General features: G+C 52.8%; 1 protein-coding gene across 3 annotated transcripts in view; it reads right to left on the bottom strand.

Moving 5' to 3' along the window:
• SNX24 (sorting nexin 24) overlaps positions 1 to 15208 on the bottom strand; it is a 150017-nt gene that overhangs the window by 66649 nt on the left and 68160 nt on the right. For all 3 annotated transcript variants that reach the window (XR_013346183.1, XM_077817374.1, XM_077817375.1), the window contains exon 2: positions 3454 to 3537. Coding sequence is in view for 2 of the 3 variants with exons in the window: in XM_077817374.1 (XP_077673500.1) it covers positions 3454 to 3537 (84 nt within the window). In the remaining variant the exon portion in view is untranslated. The remainder of the gene's footprint in view (positions 1 to 3453; positions 3538 to 15208) is intronic.

Raw genomic sequence — 15208 nt, 5'->3', positions numbered from 1 at the left:
GAAAGTTACAACGTGGAGAGACATCAGAGCACAAGTGTGGCTATCCACCAATCCTTAGTGGACCCCACATTCATCGACCCAGAGGTCCAACTGATGATTCAACCCTTCAAGTTAAACTCTTTTGACTTGCCTACAGCCAAGTTGCCTGTCCAGTACAAGAGCTGGTCAGGAACGTGGACTTTTGCAATCTATGATGATTATCCCATTCCCATGCTGCCGGGGGAAGACTTGGCCAGTCATGTGAAGCTAGCCAAGAGGGTGGGAATGGTCACCTGCAGCCAGGCTAAGCAAGCTGTCACACCTAGCTCTGTTCCAGAGACTTCTACCAGGGCCCAGGCAGAGATGATGGAACTGGACCCCATGCCAACGTCTGCGACAGCAGTAGTGGATCCAGTCCCAGAACCGGAACTGGCGGAACCACCAGCACCAGAACCATTGCCAGCACTGAATCTAGTGCTTGCAACCCCAACACCAGAGGGCCGCACCGAACCTGCACTGGCAGCAGCAGATAACCCTACACAAGAGACTCAGCCGGAGCCTGAACCCCAACATAGTGCACCAGCAGAGAGCGGTTCACAGTCACCAGAAACAGCCCCATCACCTGCATTGCTTCCAGAGGGACCAAGCCTAGGTCCACAATCCAATGAGGAACTGATGTCTCCAGCATCAAGGGAACAGTTCCAGACCGAACAGGAAGCAGACGAAAGCCTCCAGAGAGCTTGGACAGCAGCACGGAGCAACCCACCACGTCTCAGGACTTCTAATTGATCCAGGTTTGTTGTAGAAAGAGGTCTTTTATACAAGGAAACTCTTTCTGGTGGACACCAGGAAGATTGGCATTCTCAAAGACAGTCGGTAGTTCCAACTAAGTACCGGGTAAAGCTCTTAAGCTTAGCCCACGATCATCCTAGTGGCCAAACTGGGGTGAACAGAACCAAAGACCATTTGGGAAAGTCATTCCACTGGGAGGGAATGGGAAAGGATGTTTCTACCTACGTCTGGTTTTGTGAGGTGTGCCAAAGAGTAGGAAAACCCCAAGACAGGTCAAAGACCCTCTCCAGCCACTCCCCATCATCAAGGTTCCATTTCAGTGAGTAGCTGTGGATATTCTGGGTCCTTTTCCAAAAAAGACACCCAGAGGAAAGCAGTATGTACTGACTTTCATGGATTTTGCCACCCGATGGCCGGAAGCAATAGCTCTTAGCAACACCAGGGCTAAAAGTGTGTGCCAGGCACTAACAGACATTCTTGCCAGGGTATGTTGGCCCTCCGACATCCTTACAGACGCAGGAACTAATTTCCTGGCAGGAACTATGGAAAGCCTTTGGGAAGTTCATGGGGTGAATCACTTGGTTGCCAACTCTTACCCCATGAAACAAAAAATCTGGTGGAGAAGTTTAATGGAACTTTGGGGGGCATGATATGTAAATTCGTAAATTAGCACTCCAATGATTGGGACCTAGTGTTGCAGCAGTTGCTTTTTGCCTACAGAGCTGTACCACATCCCAGCTTAGGGTTTTCACCATTTGAACTTGTATATGGCTGCAAGGTTAAGGGGCCATTACAGTTGGTGAAGCAGCAATGGGAGGGGTTTACACCTTCTCCAGGAACTAACATTCTGGACTTTGTAACCAACCTACAAAACACCCTCCGAACTTCTTTAGTTCTTGCTAAAGAAAACCTAAAAGATGCTCAAAAAGAGCAAAAAATCTGGTATGATAAACATGCCAGAGAGCGATCCTTCCAAGATCAGGTCATGGTCTTGAAGGCGCTCCAGGCCCATAAAATGGAAGCGTCGTGGGAAGGTCCATTCATGGTCCAAGAGCACCTGGGAGCTGTTAATTATCTCATAGCATTCCCCACCTCAAACCAAAAGCCTAAGGTGTACCATATTAATTCTCTAAAGCCCTTTCATTCCAGAGAATTAAAGGTTTGTCAGTTTACAGCCCAGGGAGGAGACGAGGGGGAGCGATAGCTCAGTGGTTTGAGCATTGGCTTGCTAAACCCAGGGTTGTGAGTTCAATCCTGGAGCGGGCCATTTAGGGATTTGGGGCAAAAATTGCGGATTGGTCCTGCTTTGAGCAGGGGGTTTGGACTAGATGACTTCCTGAGGTCCCTTCCAACCCTGATATTCTATGATGCTGAGTGGTCTGAAGGTGTCTACTCTGAAGGGAAAAGTGATGGTGGCGTGAAAGAGGTGAACCTCTCCATGACCCTTGGGTGTATGCAGCAACAGCAGATCAAGGAGCTGTGGACTAGCTATGTGCCGACGTTCTCAGCCACCCCAGGACTGACTGAACGGGCATACCACTCCATTGACACAGGTAACGCTCACCCAATTAGAGCCGAACCTTATTGGGTGTCTCCTCAAGCTAAAACTGCTATAGAACGGGAGATCCAGGATATGCTACAGATGGGTGTAATCCGCCCCTCTGGCAGTGCATGGGCATCTCCAGTGGTTCTAGTTCCCAAACCAGATGGGGAGATACGTTTTTGCATGGACTACCGTAAGCTAAATGCTGTAACTCGCCCAGACAACTATCCAATGCCATGCACAGATGAACTACTGGAGAAACTGGGATGGGCCCAATTCATCTCTACCTTGGACTTAACCAAGGGGTACTGGCAGGTACCGCTAGATGAATCTGCCAAGGAAAGATCAGCCTTCACCACACATCTCGGGCTGTATGAATTTAATGTGCTCCCTTTCGGGCTGCGAAATGCACCCGCCACCTTCCAAAAACTTGTAGATGGTCTCCTTGCGGGATTGGGAGAATATGCAGTTGCCTACCTTGACGACGTGGCCGTATTTTCGGATTCCTGGGCAGAACACCTGGAACATCTACGAAAAGTCTTTGAGCGCAAAAAAGAGGCAAGACTAACTGTTAAGGCTAAGAAGTGTCAAATAGGCCTAAACAGAGTGACGTACCTTGGACATCAGGTGGGTCAAGAACTATCAACCCCGTACAGGCCAAACTGGATGCTATCCAAAAGTGGCCTGTCCCAAAGTCATAGAAACAGGTCCAATCCTTCTTAGGCTTGGCTGGATATTACAGGCGATTTGTACCGCAATACAGCCAAATTGCCGCCCCACTGACAGACCTAACCAAAAAGAAACAGCCAAATGCAGTTCAGTGGACTGAAGAGTGTCAGAAGGCCTTTAACCAGCTTTAAGCGACACTCATGTCTGACCCTGTGCTAAGGGCCCCAGATTTTGACAATCCGTTCCTGGTAACCACAGATGCATCCAAGCGTGTTGTGGGAGCATTTTTAATGCAGGAAGGACCGGATCAAGAATTCCATCCTGTCGTGTTTCTCAGCAAGGAGAAAGAGTTCAGATTGGGGAGGGAACCCTAACAGACACCTTCAAAAGAAATGAAACAAGCATCAACTAAGGTAACCTGAAGTTATATCAACTAAGTTACACACCTAGAAAGGAGAGAGATAATTTACCTTTTTATGGAGGGCATGAAATTCACTATACCTCTTTTCGACAAAATGTTTTCTTCCACTCATCAGCACCTCTATCTTAAAGACCTGTAAAAATATCAATTAAAAAGAGATTAATTTCACCCACTCAAAACATTCAGTCATCTAACACATTAATTTTGTGACCATGATGTATTTCATTCCTTTAATTACAGTAGCTGATCCCCCAAAATCCAGAAGACTCAGGAGACACTGGAGTACAACATTGATTAATGAGGACTCTGACTAAATGCTCTACTAATAAGTTTGTTCAGCAAACACATTTAAAGGCAATTAAGCTTTGGATTTTTTTTTAATCTTTAGCTTTTATTATACAATAATAATCCCTTATAGAAATTATTTCACTGAAGGGAGAAGAAAACAAAATGGCAATGAAAACATAAACAGAACAAATACAGGGATTTTGTTTCTCTCTCTCTCTCATACAATGCTGCATAGTAACTGCCACACATATGTACAATATGTTCCTCATGACAGAAGTAGTATGCCTTCTACAACAGAAGAGAAATAAATGTGAACAGTACATTGTAGGTTAATTTCTTCCTAACCTGCATATTCATCTCTAATCTCAGCTGGGCTTGTTCTACTGTTTACACCATGGAAAAAAATGTGGTAAAGGCTCGTTTTCTTTGCATGATACGTATGACAGCTGTTGCTGCTGCCTGTGGAAGGTTGAAAGGCCAGACAAAGAAGCTCTCTCGATCCACTAATTAGTGGCGACTAACATGACATTTGCTTGATTCTCAGGTCACTGGATCAAGTTCTGAGGGCAAGTGATGAGAAATATTTTGAAATGCTTGTGAAAACATGGTCTATTAAACGAAGACAAGATCAGTCAAAAAGCAATGTAAAGAGGGGTGTCTGCTGTTTCCAGCAGTTCTTACACTTGTTCTGTTTTGCTTAGGAAATACTGGAAGTAATTATTCCCAGGATGGTGAGAGGCTATACAAAAGAACAGTATATTACATAAGGACCCAGATTTTGGCCCACTCTACTGTCCTTTAAAATGAGTTTGGAAACACTGTTCACACTCAGATCCAGATAAAATGATTTCTACCAGAGTCTGGCCAGATAGCATGGCTCAGACTAAGCTATTCAGGAGTGAGTTGGAACCCATTTTTCAGTGTATGGTGGGTTCTCTGCTAGAACATGTTTTTTAAACATGATTCAAATATGCAATGATTTTCACTGGTTGCCCAAACATGTTAAAAACCAATTTAGTTAGAATCTTACTGAAGCCATGTTAAACATGGGCTTTAATTTGGTTTGAGCCATAATATGAATAGATCCAGAGTGAAGACAATATTTAGCAGGGTAACTTCACTATATACAGATCTTCATTAATACCAGAATTAGTTTGTACATTATAATCCATTGAAACAATTTGGGATTTCATTCTATTTCACTATAACAGGAATTTTACTATATCCAAGTCACTTTGAGCAGCTTAACCCATTTTTTGGCTACCAGAAACTCTGTCCCCAGAAATTATTTGCTCCTTGCAAAGCTTCAAGACATCAGCAGACACATTTTACAAATTCACAGCTGTAAATGAAATGATATGTATGGAGAAAGGTTTTAAAAGATCAACTTAAAGTTAGCTGCTAATTTAACATATTTTTGATGTCTAAGCTATAAACACTGTAACTTTTAAAATGAGCAGTAGCTGGAAGGGAAATCCTGTCTATATAATGTGCGTGTAAGTCAATTTCAATTAATTGCACCACTTCACCAAAGTAGCATTTCTTTCAGAGAGCATTCCAGAAATACAAGAGACAAAATGCTTTTGAATATGCAGAAAATGAATCATCTTTAGATCTGAAGAACTCTGGAGAATTAAGTGGCTGAGAAAACTGGATACTGGAATATGAACCTGACCAGTTCGGTAGTAATCAAAAGTCATTACCTTTTAATTGCTGTGGTGATCTGTGTAAAATTAATTGATAGTCTCCATTCAGTTTGGAGTGACTCATGTCTATGTCACACACACGCAAAAAAATTGTCTCATTTGGCATGCTGGTTAGCAGCCTCAACACATAAACTAAGGAAGGAATGAACATGAAGATTAAACAACACTCCACGTGCGGGTTGAGACACATTGGTGGGGAAGTTTAAGCTGCTGCTCCCTGGGCACTACAAGTCCCCAGGGCTGTCCATCAGACAATTTTCATGAGAATTACAAATTCACGTAAGTCAAGTTTTGCCCTCAGTCACACACATGCAACTTCAGTGAAGTAAATCTGTTTCCCTTTGAAGTCAGTAGAGTTGAATAGTTCTTGCAGGAGGTCAAATTTTGACCCAAGGTGGGGGCGAAAAGGAATGAAAAGCTCTGGGCAGGCTGTTTTTTCAGTGCATATATCTATTTTATCGCCAACTGATCTATGTTTCAGAACTAGTTTATGAACTATGTAAATAGTTCCAGGGCCCCAGAATTGGTATTTCATTTTTAAGCTCAGATTTTCTCACCAGGGAAGAAACAGGAATGTTTTAATAACTGTGCATATAATTATTGGGAATCAAGGAGGCAGCATCCATCAGTTGCAGAACAGAGTAGCTGGTAGCTTTCACAGAGGCTATAAGAGATTTGCCTCAATGGTGTCTGTCCATGATGCTGCTGCCATTTCTACTACAATGAAATCTGCTGCCTTCACATCATCTGTTACTTACACCAATATGCAGGCTTGAATCATAGAATATCAGGGTTGGAAGGGACCTCAGGAGGCCATCCAGTCCAACCCCCTGCTCAAAGCAGGACCAATCCCCAATTAAATCATCCCAGCCAGGGCTTTGTCAAGCCTGACCTTAAAAACTTCTAAGGAAGGAGATTCTACCACCTCCCTAGGTAACGCATTCCAGTGTTTCACCACCCTCCTTGTGAAAAAGTTTTTCCTAATATCCAACCTAAACCTCCCCCACTGCAACTTGAGACCATTACTCCTTGTCCTGTCCTCTTCTACCACTGAGAATAGTCTAGAACCATCCTCTCTGGAACCACCTCTCAGGTAGTTGAAAGCAGCTATCAAATCCCCCCTCATTCTTCTCTTCTGCAGACTAAACAATCCCAGTTCCCTCAGCCTCTCCTCATAAGTCGTGTTCCAGACCCCTAATCATTTTTGTTGTCCTTCGCTGGACTCTCTCCAATTTATCCACATCCTTCTTGTAGTATGGGGCCCAAAACTGGACATAGGACTCCAGATGAGGTCTCACCAGTGTCGAATAGAGGGGAACGATCACGTCCCTCGATCTGCTCGCTATGCCCCTACTTATACATCCCAAAATGCCACTGGCCTTCTTGGCAACAAGGGCACACTGCTGACTCATATCCAGCTTCTCGTCTACTGTCACCCCTAGGTCCTTTTCCGCAGAACTGCTGCCTAGCCATTCGGTCCCTAGTCTGTAGCTGTGCATTGGGTTCTTCCGTCCTAAGTGCAGGACCCTGCACTTATCCTTGTTGAACCTCATCAGATTTCTTTTGGCCCAATCCTCCAATTTGTCTAGGTCCCTCTGTATCCTATTCCTGCCCTCTAGCGTATCTACCACTCCTCCTAGTTTAGTATCATCCGCAAATTTGCTGAGGGTGCAATCCACACCATCCTCCAGATCATTTATGAAGATATTGAACAAAACCGGCCCCAGGACCGACCCCTGGGGCACTCCACTTGACACCGGCTGCCATCTAGACATGGAGCCATTAATCACTACCTGTTGAGCCCGACAATCTAGCCAACTTTCTACCCACCTTATAGTGCATTCATCCAGCCTGGGCCCAGAGTGGGGGGCTTCCTTCCCTCTCGTGGTCTTCCACCCTTGCGACTTACCTGGTGGCCCAGAGCGAGGGGGCTTCATCGACTCTCAAGGTCTGTCACCCCCTCGAGTTACCTGGTGCCACGCCCAGTGTCACCAACAATTCCCTCCTCTGAAAGCACCCAACAAGAGGGACAGGCTGTGGGGTGGACAATCTGGGGGGGGGGGCACGTGCACCCACGTGTGAAAGAACCCTTCTAAGGTGGTGGTGTTCGCAGCAGCAATGGCTGGGGCTGGGGTCCCTTACTCTCTCTCCATCAAAGGGTCAAACAAAGGAAACCGGACGGGGACACCAAGCAGAGAACCTCGGACAGTGCCCACCACTCCTCAAAAGCATCAAGAGAGTCGGTGGACACCGCCCAGAGGAACTCCGCTCGGATACGTGAACGGACCGAGGATCGGAAAACGGCCCCACAGTCACAGGAAACTCCATCGGCCAACCTCCTCTCTCTGGTTTTATAGATGGCCGTTTTAGCCAGGGCCAGGAGGAGGTTAACTAGGAGATCCTGCGACTTTGTGAGGCCACGAATGGGGAGTGCATAAATAAAAAAGTGAGGGTAAAAATGCAACCAGAAACGTAATAAAAGATTTGTGAGGAGCCGGAACAGGGGCTGCAGCCTGGCGCACTCCAAATATACGTGTGCCAGGGTTTCCCCAAAGGGACAAGTATCTGGGATTGGGTTGAAACGCGCCAAGTACGTGCCCGTGCTCACAGCTCCATGAAGGAGCCGCCAACTGATGTCCCCGACGGGCCTCGGAACCAAGGTGGAATATAGGCTGGCCCACCGGGGCTGCTCACCCTCGAGAGGTGGCAGAAGGTCTTGCCACTTTGTGTCAGGGCAGGACACTAGGGTGAGGGCGTGAAGGGTGTGGAGCACGAGCTTGTATAGATGTTTCCTTGGCACGGTTTGGAAGCATACCGGCTGCAGTTCATACAGCCGGCTCCCAGTAAAGGGGTGAGGGGATCGATTGGGTCTGCGGGGCAGGGGTCCAATTAAAAGGTCTGGCGGGCCTGGGGAAGAGAGTGGGCGGGGCGTGCCCTTGAGCAGGACCCGGTCGAGGTAAGCTCGAGCAGTGGGCGGCAAAGCAGCCGTCACCTCCTGAAGTACGCGCCGGGGGATACTGAGGTCTGGAGAGCCCCATGTGCTGAACAAGCATCAGGGGGTCCAGCCAGCCTCCCCGGTCTTAGTCCAGGAGGTCTCCGACTCTCGTGACTTCTGCCAGGATCAAGCTCTGGCGCACCGACCGGGACTCCGCCACCTGCACACGGAACTGGGTGTTGTGTATGGGCTCTGCGAGGAGATCTGCCCCCTCGGTGGCCGCCACGGACCTGGTCATTAAAAACAGTTTCCTAGTCCGGAGGAGGTCCTGGTAGAAGACCGGCAGCCCGGAGAGGTCTCGCGGAAGACCTCCCAGACGGAGATAAAAGAGCTGCCGGTCGTATCGGAGCCCTCGGATGCGGCGCAGGTTGGCGTGCGCCAGTATGCTCCACACCGAACTGCCTGCACCATAGAGGAGCCTCTGTAGGGCCTGGAGGCAGAAGATGCGGACCTGAGTATGCAGACACTTCATCTACCCCGAAGGAAGAAGGACAGCGCCTGAAGAACCCCTACAGGGGCCCAGTGCATTCCTCACCAAAAGAACCCCAGAATCGATGTTCGGAGGTTGGTCAGGAAACCCGCAGCCAGGACCAGGGTGTTGAGCCGGTACCAGAGCATAGACAGGACTAGTTGATTAAGCACCAGCGCTTTCCCTCAGAGGGAGAGACATCAGAGTAGTCCCGTCCATTTCCGGAGCCGCTCTGTCACCCCGCCCTCTAAATTTTCTCAGTTCTCCAGCGGAGAGGGATGCGTGGCAGAAAGGTAAACGCCGAGGTAGAGCAGTGGACCTGCGCTCCACCGGACGGTCTGAAGTGCGGGTGGGAGGGAGCTCGCCTGCCGCCAGTCTCCTACCGCCAAGCCAGAGCTCTTGACCCATTTGACTCGGGCGGAGGAGGCTGCCGAATAGATGGCCTGGCAAGCCTCCACCCATGCCAAGTTGCCCGGGTCCTGGACCACGAGGAGCACGTCATCAGCGTATGCCAAAAGGACCAGCCGCAGCTCCGGCTCCTGCAGCACCAACCCGGTCAACCTCCTGCAGAGGAGACAGAGGAAGGGCTCGATAGCCAGAGCGTATAGCTGGCCCGAGAGGGGGCACCCCTACCGTACTCCTGGCCCGAAGCTGACCGGTTCGGTCAGGGTCCAGTTGAGCTTAACCAGACACTCTGCACAAGCGTACAGCACCCAGAGAAAACCCACGAACTGGGGTCTGAAGCCAAACGCCTGCAGAGTGCTCAGGAGGTACCCATGGTCCACCCTATCGAACGCCTTCTCCTGTCTAGGGACAGGAGGGTGAACGACAGACCGTCTCTACACCCGAGTTCCAAAAGTTCCCGAACCAGAAATAGGTTATCAAAGATACTGCGGTCTGGGACAGTGTAGGTCTGGTCTGGTCGGATCACGTCTGCCAGCACCCTAGCCGCAGCGAGTTTGCTTTCGCTACAATTTTGTAGTCCGTGCTGAGGAGCGAGAGGGGACGCCAATTTCATAAATCGCGGAGGTCCCCCTTCTTCGGCAATAAGGCGAGCACAGCTCGCGTGCACGAAAGAGGGAGGACCCTGCTCTGCAGAGACTCGGTCCAGGCTCTGGCTCTCCCGCACATCTCCGCCGGTTCCGTGAGGGGGGTGCAGTCTTCTGCCAGGAGGTAGGTGACGTGTTTTTTGGCCCCGCTCGTTTTCTCCAGGGCATAGAAGAAGCGGGAGCCGTAATCCATCTCTCGAAGGAGGCGGATGTGGGATCGAACAAAGGCGCCCCGGGCCCGATGGTCCTCGAGGGCCCGGAGCTCCTCCTGCTTCTCCCGGCACGCTCCGCAGAGGAGCAGGTCCTCGGGGCTGGCGGCCAGACGCCTCTCCAGCTCTAAGACCTCCCATTCCAACTGCTCTATTGATGCATTTCTCCGTCGGCTGGTGCCTCAGGTGTAGTCGCGGCAGAAAAGCCAGGCGCGCACCTTCCCCAGGTCCCACCATTGCCGCGCCGAGGGAAAGGCACGCAACTGACCTCGCCAGGCCAGCCAGAATTCCTGGAAGGACGTCAAGAAGCCCTCATCCTCCAACAGGCTGTTGTTAAAATGCCAGTAGGCCGGCCCCGGCCTTTCCACACGGAGGGAGGCTGTCACGGTGGCTAGGTGATGGTCAGAAAATGGGGCCAGCCAAATGCTGGAGGAGTGGGCTCGTGAGAGATGGAAGCGTGATAAATTAAATGCGATCCAACCAGGAGTGGCTCGACCGACGGGCTTCCACCTGGACAAAGGTGAACATGGAAGTGTCATCCGGGTGGTGATCATGCCAGATGCCAGGGAGTGATGTTCGACTATCTCCCGGAGGGTGTCCGCGGCGGCCGGGCTCTGCTCGGTCCCCGAGCAGTCCCGCTCCTTGAGGGTGGTATTAAAATCCCCTCCCAGGACCAGGCACTCATGAGAATCTAAGGTGCCGAGGAAGGCGGACGCCTGCTGATAGAATTGCAGCTGCTCCAGGCCCAATGTCGGGGCATAGTCGTTAACGAGGTTAACCACGAGCCCCTCCATACGGACCCGGAGATGCAGCAGGCGACCCGGCACAGCCTCAGCGACCCCTAGCACCTCGGACCTAAGGTCGGGGGAGAACAGGGTCACCACTCCAGCCTGCCAAACTGTGGAATGGCTAAAGTAGACCCTGTCCCCCCACTCCAGCCGCCAACTGTCTTTGGCGGTCGGATCCATATGGGTCTCCTGCAGGAAAACCACAGAGTACCCTCCCTCCCAAAGGAAGGAGAGCAGCTGGGACCTGCGGAGAGCCATCCTACAACCCCGGGTGTTCAACGTTGCGATGGTGAGAAGTGTCATGGGGAGGGCCGGGGGGATCCTCACTGGCAGGAACGCTCGCATCCCCCAGCGGGCCGCGCAACAGTCCTTGACCCATCCCATAGGTGAGTAATTGGTCACAGAAGACGTGGACCCGCCAGTAGGCCGTGGCACCCTGCTTCCCGGTCCCTTTACGGCCCTTGTGGCCCGGAGGATTTGAAAAAAGTCCCCTCATCGCTGGACAGTAAGCTGTACCTTGTTGCGGGAGCCACGGACATCCTCTAAAAACTTCCGCAGTTCTCCTCGCAGCTCATGGGGGGGTGGGGTTACAGTTTCCCGGTTGTTCCCCGGTGGGCCCTTGGTGCCGCCCCGTGGCCCACTAAAATGGGTAAGCAGGGTGCGGACCCCCAACAGGGTGCCTGATGGGCTGGAGCTTCTAAGCCCGCCTCAAGCTCTGGGGCGATAGGGGGTGGTGGAGGGAAAATAGCAGCCCCTAATGGGTCGGGGCAGGAAAACACAAAGGCCGCTCCCTGGGGGTCATCAGTTGGAAAAGGGAAGGAGACAGCTCTGGCGGTGGCAATAACATCACAGGAGGTAGACTGGATAGGGGTAGGGGCAGGGGCAGGGCAGAGGCAAGGTTCTGGGTTTTGGGAGGCAAGCAGCTAGATGGTGGCACCACCCGATCAGGCTCGAGGGTTAAGGGGGTGGGGAGGGAGCTCTCAGTGATACTGGGCGTGGGCTCTATGGTAGATTTAGCACCCACAGCATCAGGAGGTGGATTATCTTCTGTTGGGCACCTGCCTGGGAAGGAAGTCGATTGCTCCGCACCAACGGGGGGTGCCCCTGGCGACTCGTGTCCCGGCCGTGTGGCGCCGGCTGTCACCTGAGCAGGCTCGGTGGTCATCAGCGGGGTGCCATCAGCGGCTGGGTCGATGTAGGAGTCCAGGGGCTCCTCGGAGGTGGGCGCAGAAGCAGCAGTTAGGGGGAGGGAGAATGGGGAAAAGAGGGGTGGAGTGAGGTCGCCCAAATTGAGGTTTGCTGGCAAAAGGTCGTCCTCTCCCTGGGTGACCGGGGTCAGATCTAGGGCCTCGATCTCCTCAAACATGGAGGAGAGGACACTTTCCGCCGCCCCGGGGTTCTCCCCGCTGGCACCCGCCACGACTGTTACCCCGGGATTCACGTGGGCTTCGGGTAGTGTCAGGCAGAAGGGGCTTCCTCGAGGGTCTCGGAGGGGAGGGTCTCCCGTGGAGGGGAGACACTACCTTCCAGTGCTACCACGTCTTTCCCGGCTGACACCGGTGGATGGGATGCACTCATGGGCAAAGTGGAAGGTTTGGCATCAGTGCATTGGTCTTCCAGGGGGCCTCCGCTTCGGGTAGATGAGGCAGAGCTCGAGCCTTCCGCTTGCCTCGCTTCCCCTAGACTAGGGCCCAGCCCTCCATGGCATCATCTGGGGGCTGGTTAGTAGGGGTCATGTCAGGGGGTAAAGACGATGGCTCAGGGACTTGGGGGGGAACGGTGGGGCGGCATAAGGGAGGGAGGATTCTCCCTGGGGCAGGCTCTCTCCCATGCCTGGTGGTATCTCTGCCACACCCTCCTCCATAGGCCCCACCAGATTGTCAGCAGCGAGGGCGGGGCTCTCCCACTCGTCTGGGCGTTGTAGGGGAGGTGCCCCTTGGGCCTGTGCAGGAGTAGTGGTGGTCCGAAGAGGAGGGGGGGCAGGTTTGGGTATCGGGCGGCCAGGGGCATCAGCAATGACGGGGCTGATGTCCTGCTGGGTCTCGGGGATCCCAGGTGCCCCTCCTTGCCGGGCTAAGAGGCGGTCCCACCGGACATGCCCCGACAGAGGTAGCACTGGGCTTCCCCCGTGGAGAAATACACCCGGTAACGGGCCCCCTGGTGGGGGACTAGGAAGGATCCCTCGAGCTCCTCTCCGTCACGCGCCGCCGACGGCAGTAGAAGCTGCACTTGCCGGCGGAAGGAAAAGATGTGACGGAGGGCGCGGTCCTTGCAGCCCAACAGGAGAGGGCTGATAACAGAAACAGGTTTCCCCAAGGTGGAAAGGGCGGGTAGCAGGGCAGCATTGGGGAGAAAAGGAAGGGCAGAGGTCAGGACCAGGCTGATGCCCAGGTCCTCCAGCGGCTCTAGGGGGACAAACCCCCCCCCCACTGCCAGGCCCCTCTCCACTGCCTCCTGGGCGGCAGCCTATGATGCTAAGAAGAAAACGACCTTCCCGTACATTTTGGACGCCACTACAATGGCCGAGGGCCCCACCACCCTTGCCAATGCCCACACGTAGGTCTCCACATGGGGTGAGGCGGGCACCAGGAGGCGTCGGACACCGTGCTTCCTTGTCATGGTGGGAAAGGGTCCCTGGCCACTATTGATGGTGGCGGAGGTGGTGGGTGGGAGAGATGATGAGGCAGCAGGCGGGGGGGCTGCCACCGCCCAGGCATACATCCTGGGGGCCGAGGGAGGGACACTCGCAGAGCTGGTGGAGGGGGCAGCGAGGGAGGATGCTGTGGTTGGTGGCGGGGCTGCAGCAGTGGGGGTGGCCCCTGCCATGAGGGCCTGGTGGTTTTAGCGGGTCCCTTCCCCTTCTTCTTGCCCTGGCCTTTCCCGCCGGCTGGGGGGGCTCCCCTAAAGTCTGGGGAGGTGGTGGGCATGGCAGCGGCGGAGGTCACCCCGGTGCCCTCCACTGCTGATGCCCCAGCAGGGGTGGTGGCAGGTGGTTAACAGGAGTTGGGGTCAGGTAAAAAGGGACAGGCTGTGGGATGGAAAGTTCGGGGGGGGCGGAGGGGCGCACATGAACCAACATACGCTTGTCCAGAGAGTCCTGTTTGGTTGGCTGGTGCTTCTGGCCCACATGGTGGAATCAGGGCGAGCAGCTAAGTCCAGAGGCAGATGTTAAACAGCCAGCAAAGATGGTGGAGGAGGCAGTTGTGAAGATGGTAGTGTGGGGGTTGGGAGGACACAGATGGATCGGGGGGTAGCTCCGTGCCACACCCCCTGTGTCCCTACAAACACAGTTAAGACACAGTCAAGGCCTCCCCCCACACGAGAGCACAGTTCGAAAGTTACTCAGTCTTGGGCCCCCTCCACGGCAATTTGTAGATTCCCCGGGCGGTGTTCCTCCGGTAGACGGCTTTTTCCCTATCTGTTCCAGGCTTTCTTTTTTGCAGCTGCAACATTCCAGGGATGCCAGAGCAGATGATCAGAAATTTTCTCGGCCAGAGATGGGTCCGCAAACAAACAGCAAGCGGCTGGGTCTGTGGGCTGGGTCCCTTCACTCCCCACCTCCGGGGAGCGGGCCAGCAGGTGCCCCCTCTCTCAGGGTGGGTTTCAGCTGGAGCAGCAGCGGCGTCCGAGGGCGGGGAAGGGCGGTAACAGCCAGCCGGCAGCCGGCCAACACTCTAGAAACAGCAGAAAAACAACAAAAAGAAAAGAAAGGGGGGAGAGTGTCTGGCCCGGTCGGGGAGGGGAAGCTGAAAGCAGGCGCAAAAAGCAAGGAAAGCCCAGGCCCAGATGGCAGCAGCAGGAGAGGGCTAGAAGGGAACCTTCTTCCCTGTAGAGGGAAGGAAGTTTGCTATAAATTAATTAAAGCACCTGAAGCCAATTAAAGCACCTGAAGCCAGTCACATGATAAACCCCCCCTGCTTCAATCAGACAAGAGGAGGAGTTGAAGCAGAGTGGATTGGTGTGGGAGCAGAGAGCAGTTTGGAGGAGTTGAAGCAGAGTGGATTGGTGTTGGAGCAGAGAGCACTCTGCTTCAACTCCTCCAAACTGGATTGGCATTGGAGCAAAGAGCAGTTCGGAGGAGTTGAAACAGAATGGATTGGTGTTGGAGCAGAGAGCAGTTTGGAGGGAAGCAGAGAAGAGTTTGGAGAAGTGCTGCGGTGGGCTAAGAAGACCAAGACCCTAGGTAAAGGGACACCTGGTTTGTGCAGAGGGAGGGCTGGAAGCCCCACAAGCTGAAGGGCAGGAGAGGGAAGTAGCCCAGGGGAAGGAACCGCTAGTTCTATACCTAAGGCCCCTGGGC

Source organism: Eretmochelys imbricata, chromosome 5 (assembly GCF_965152235.1).
Source record: "Eretmochelys imbricata isolate rEreImb1 chromosome 5, rEreImb1.hap1, whole genome shotgun sequence".
NCBI lineage: Eukaryota > Metazoa > Chordata > Testudines > Cheloniidae > Eretmochelys > Eretmochelys imbricata.
The sequence above is the reverse complement of the archived record's forward strand: the minus strand, read 5'-3'. Positions and strand labels throughout refer to the sequence as shown.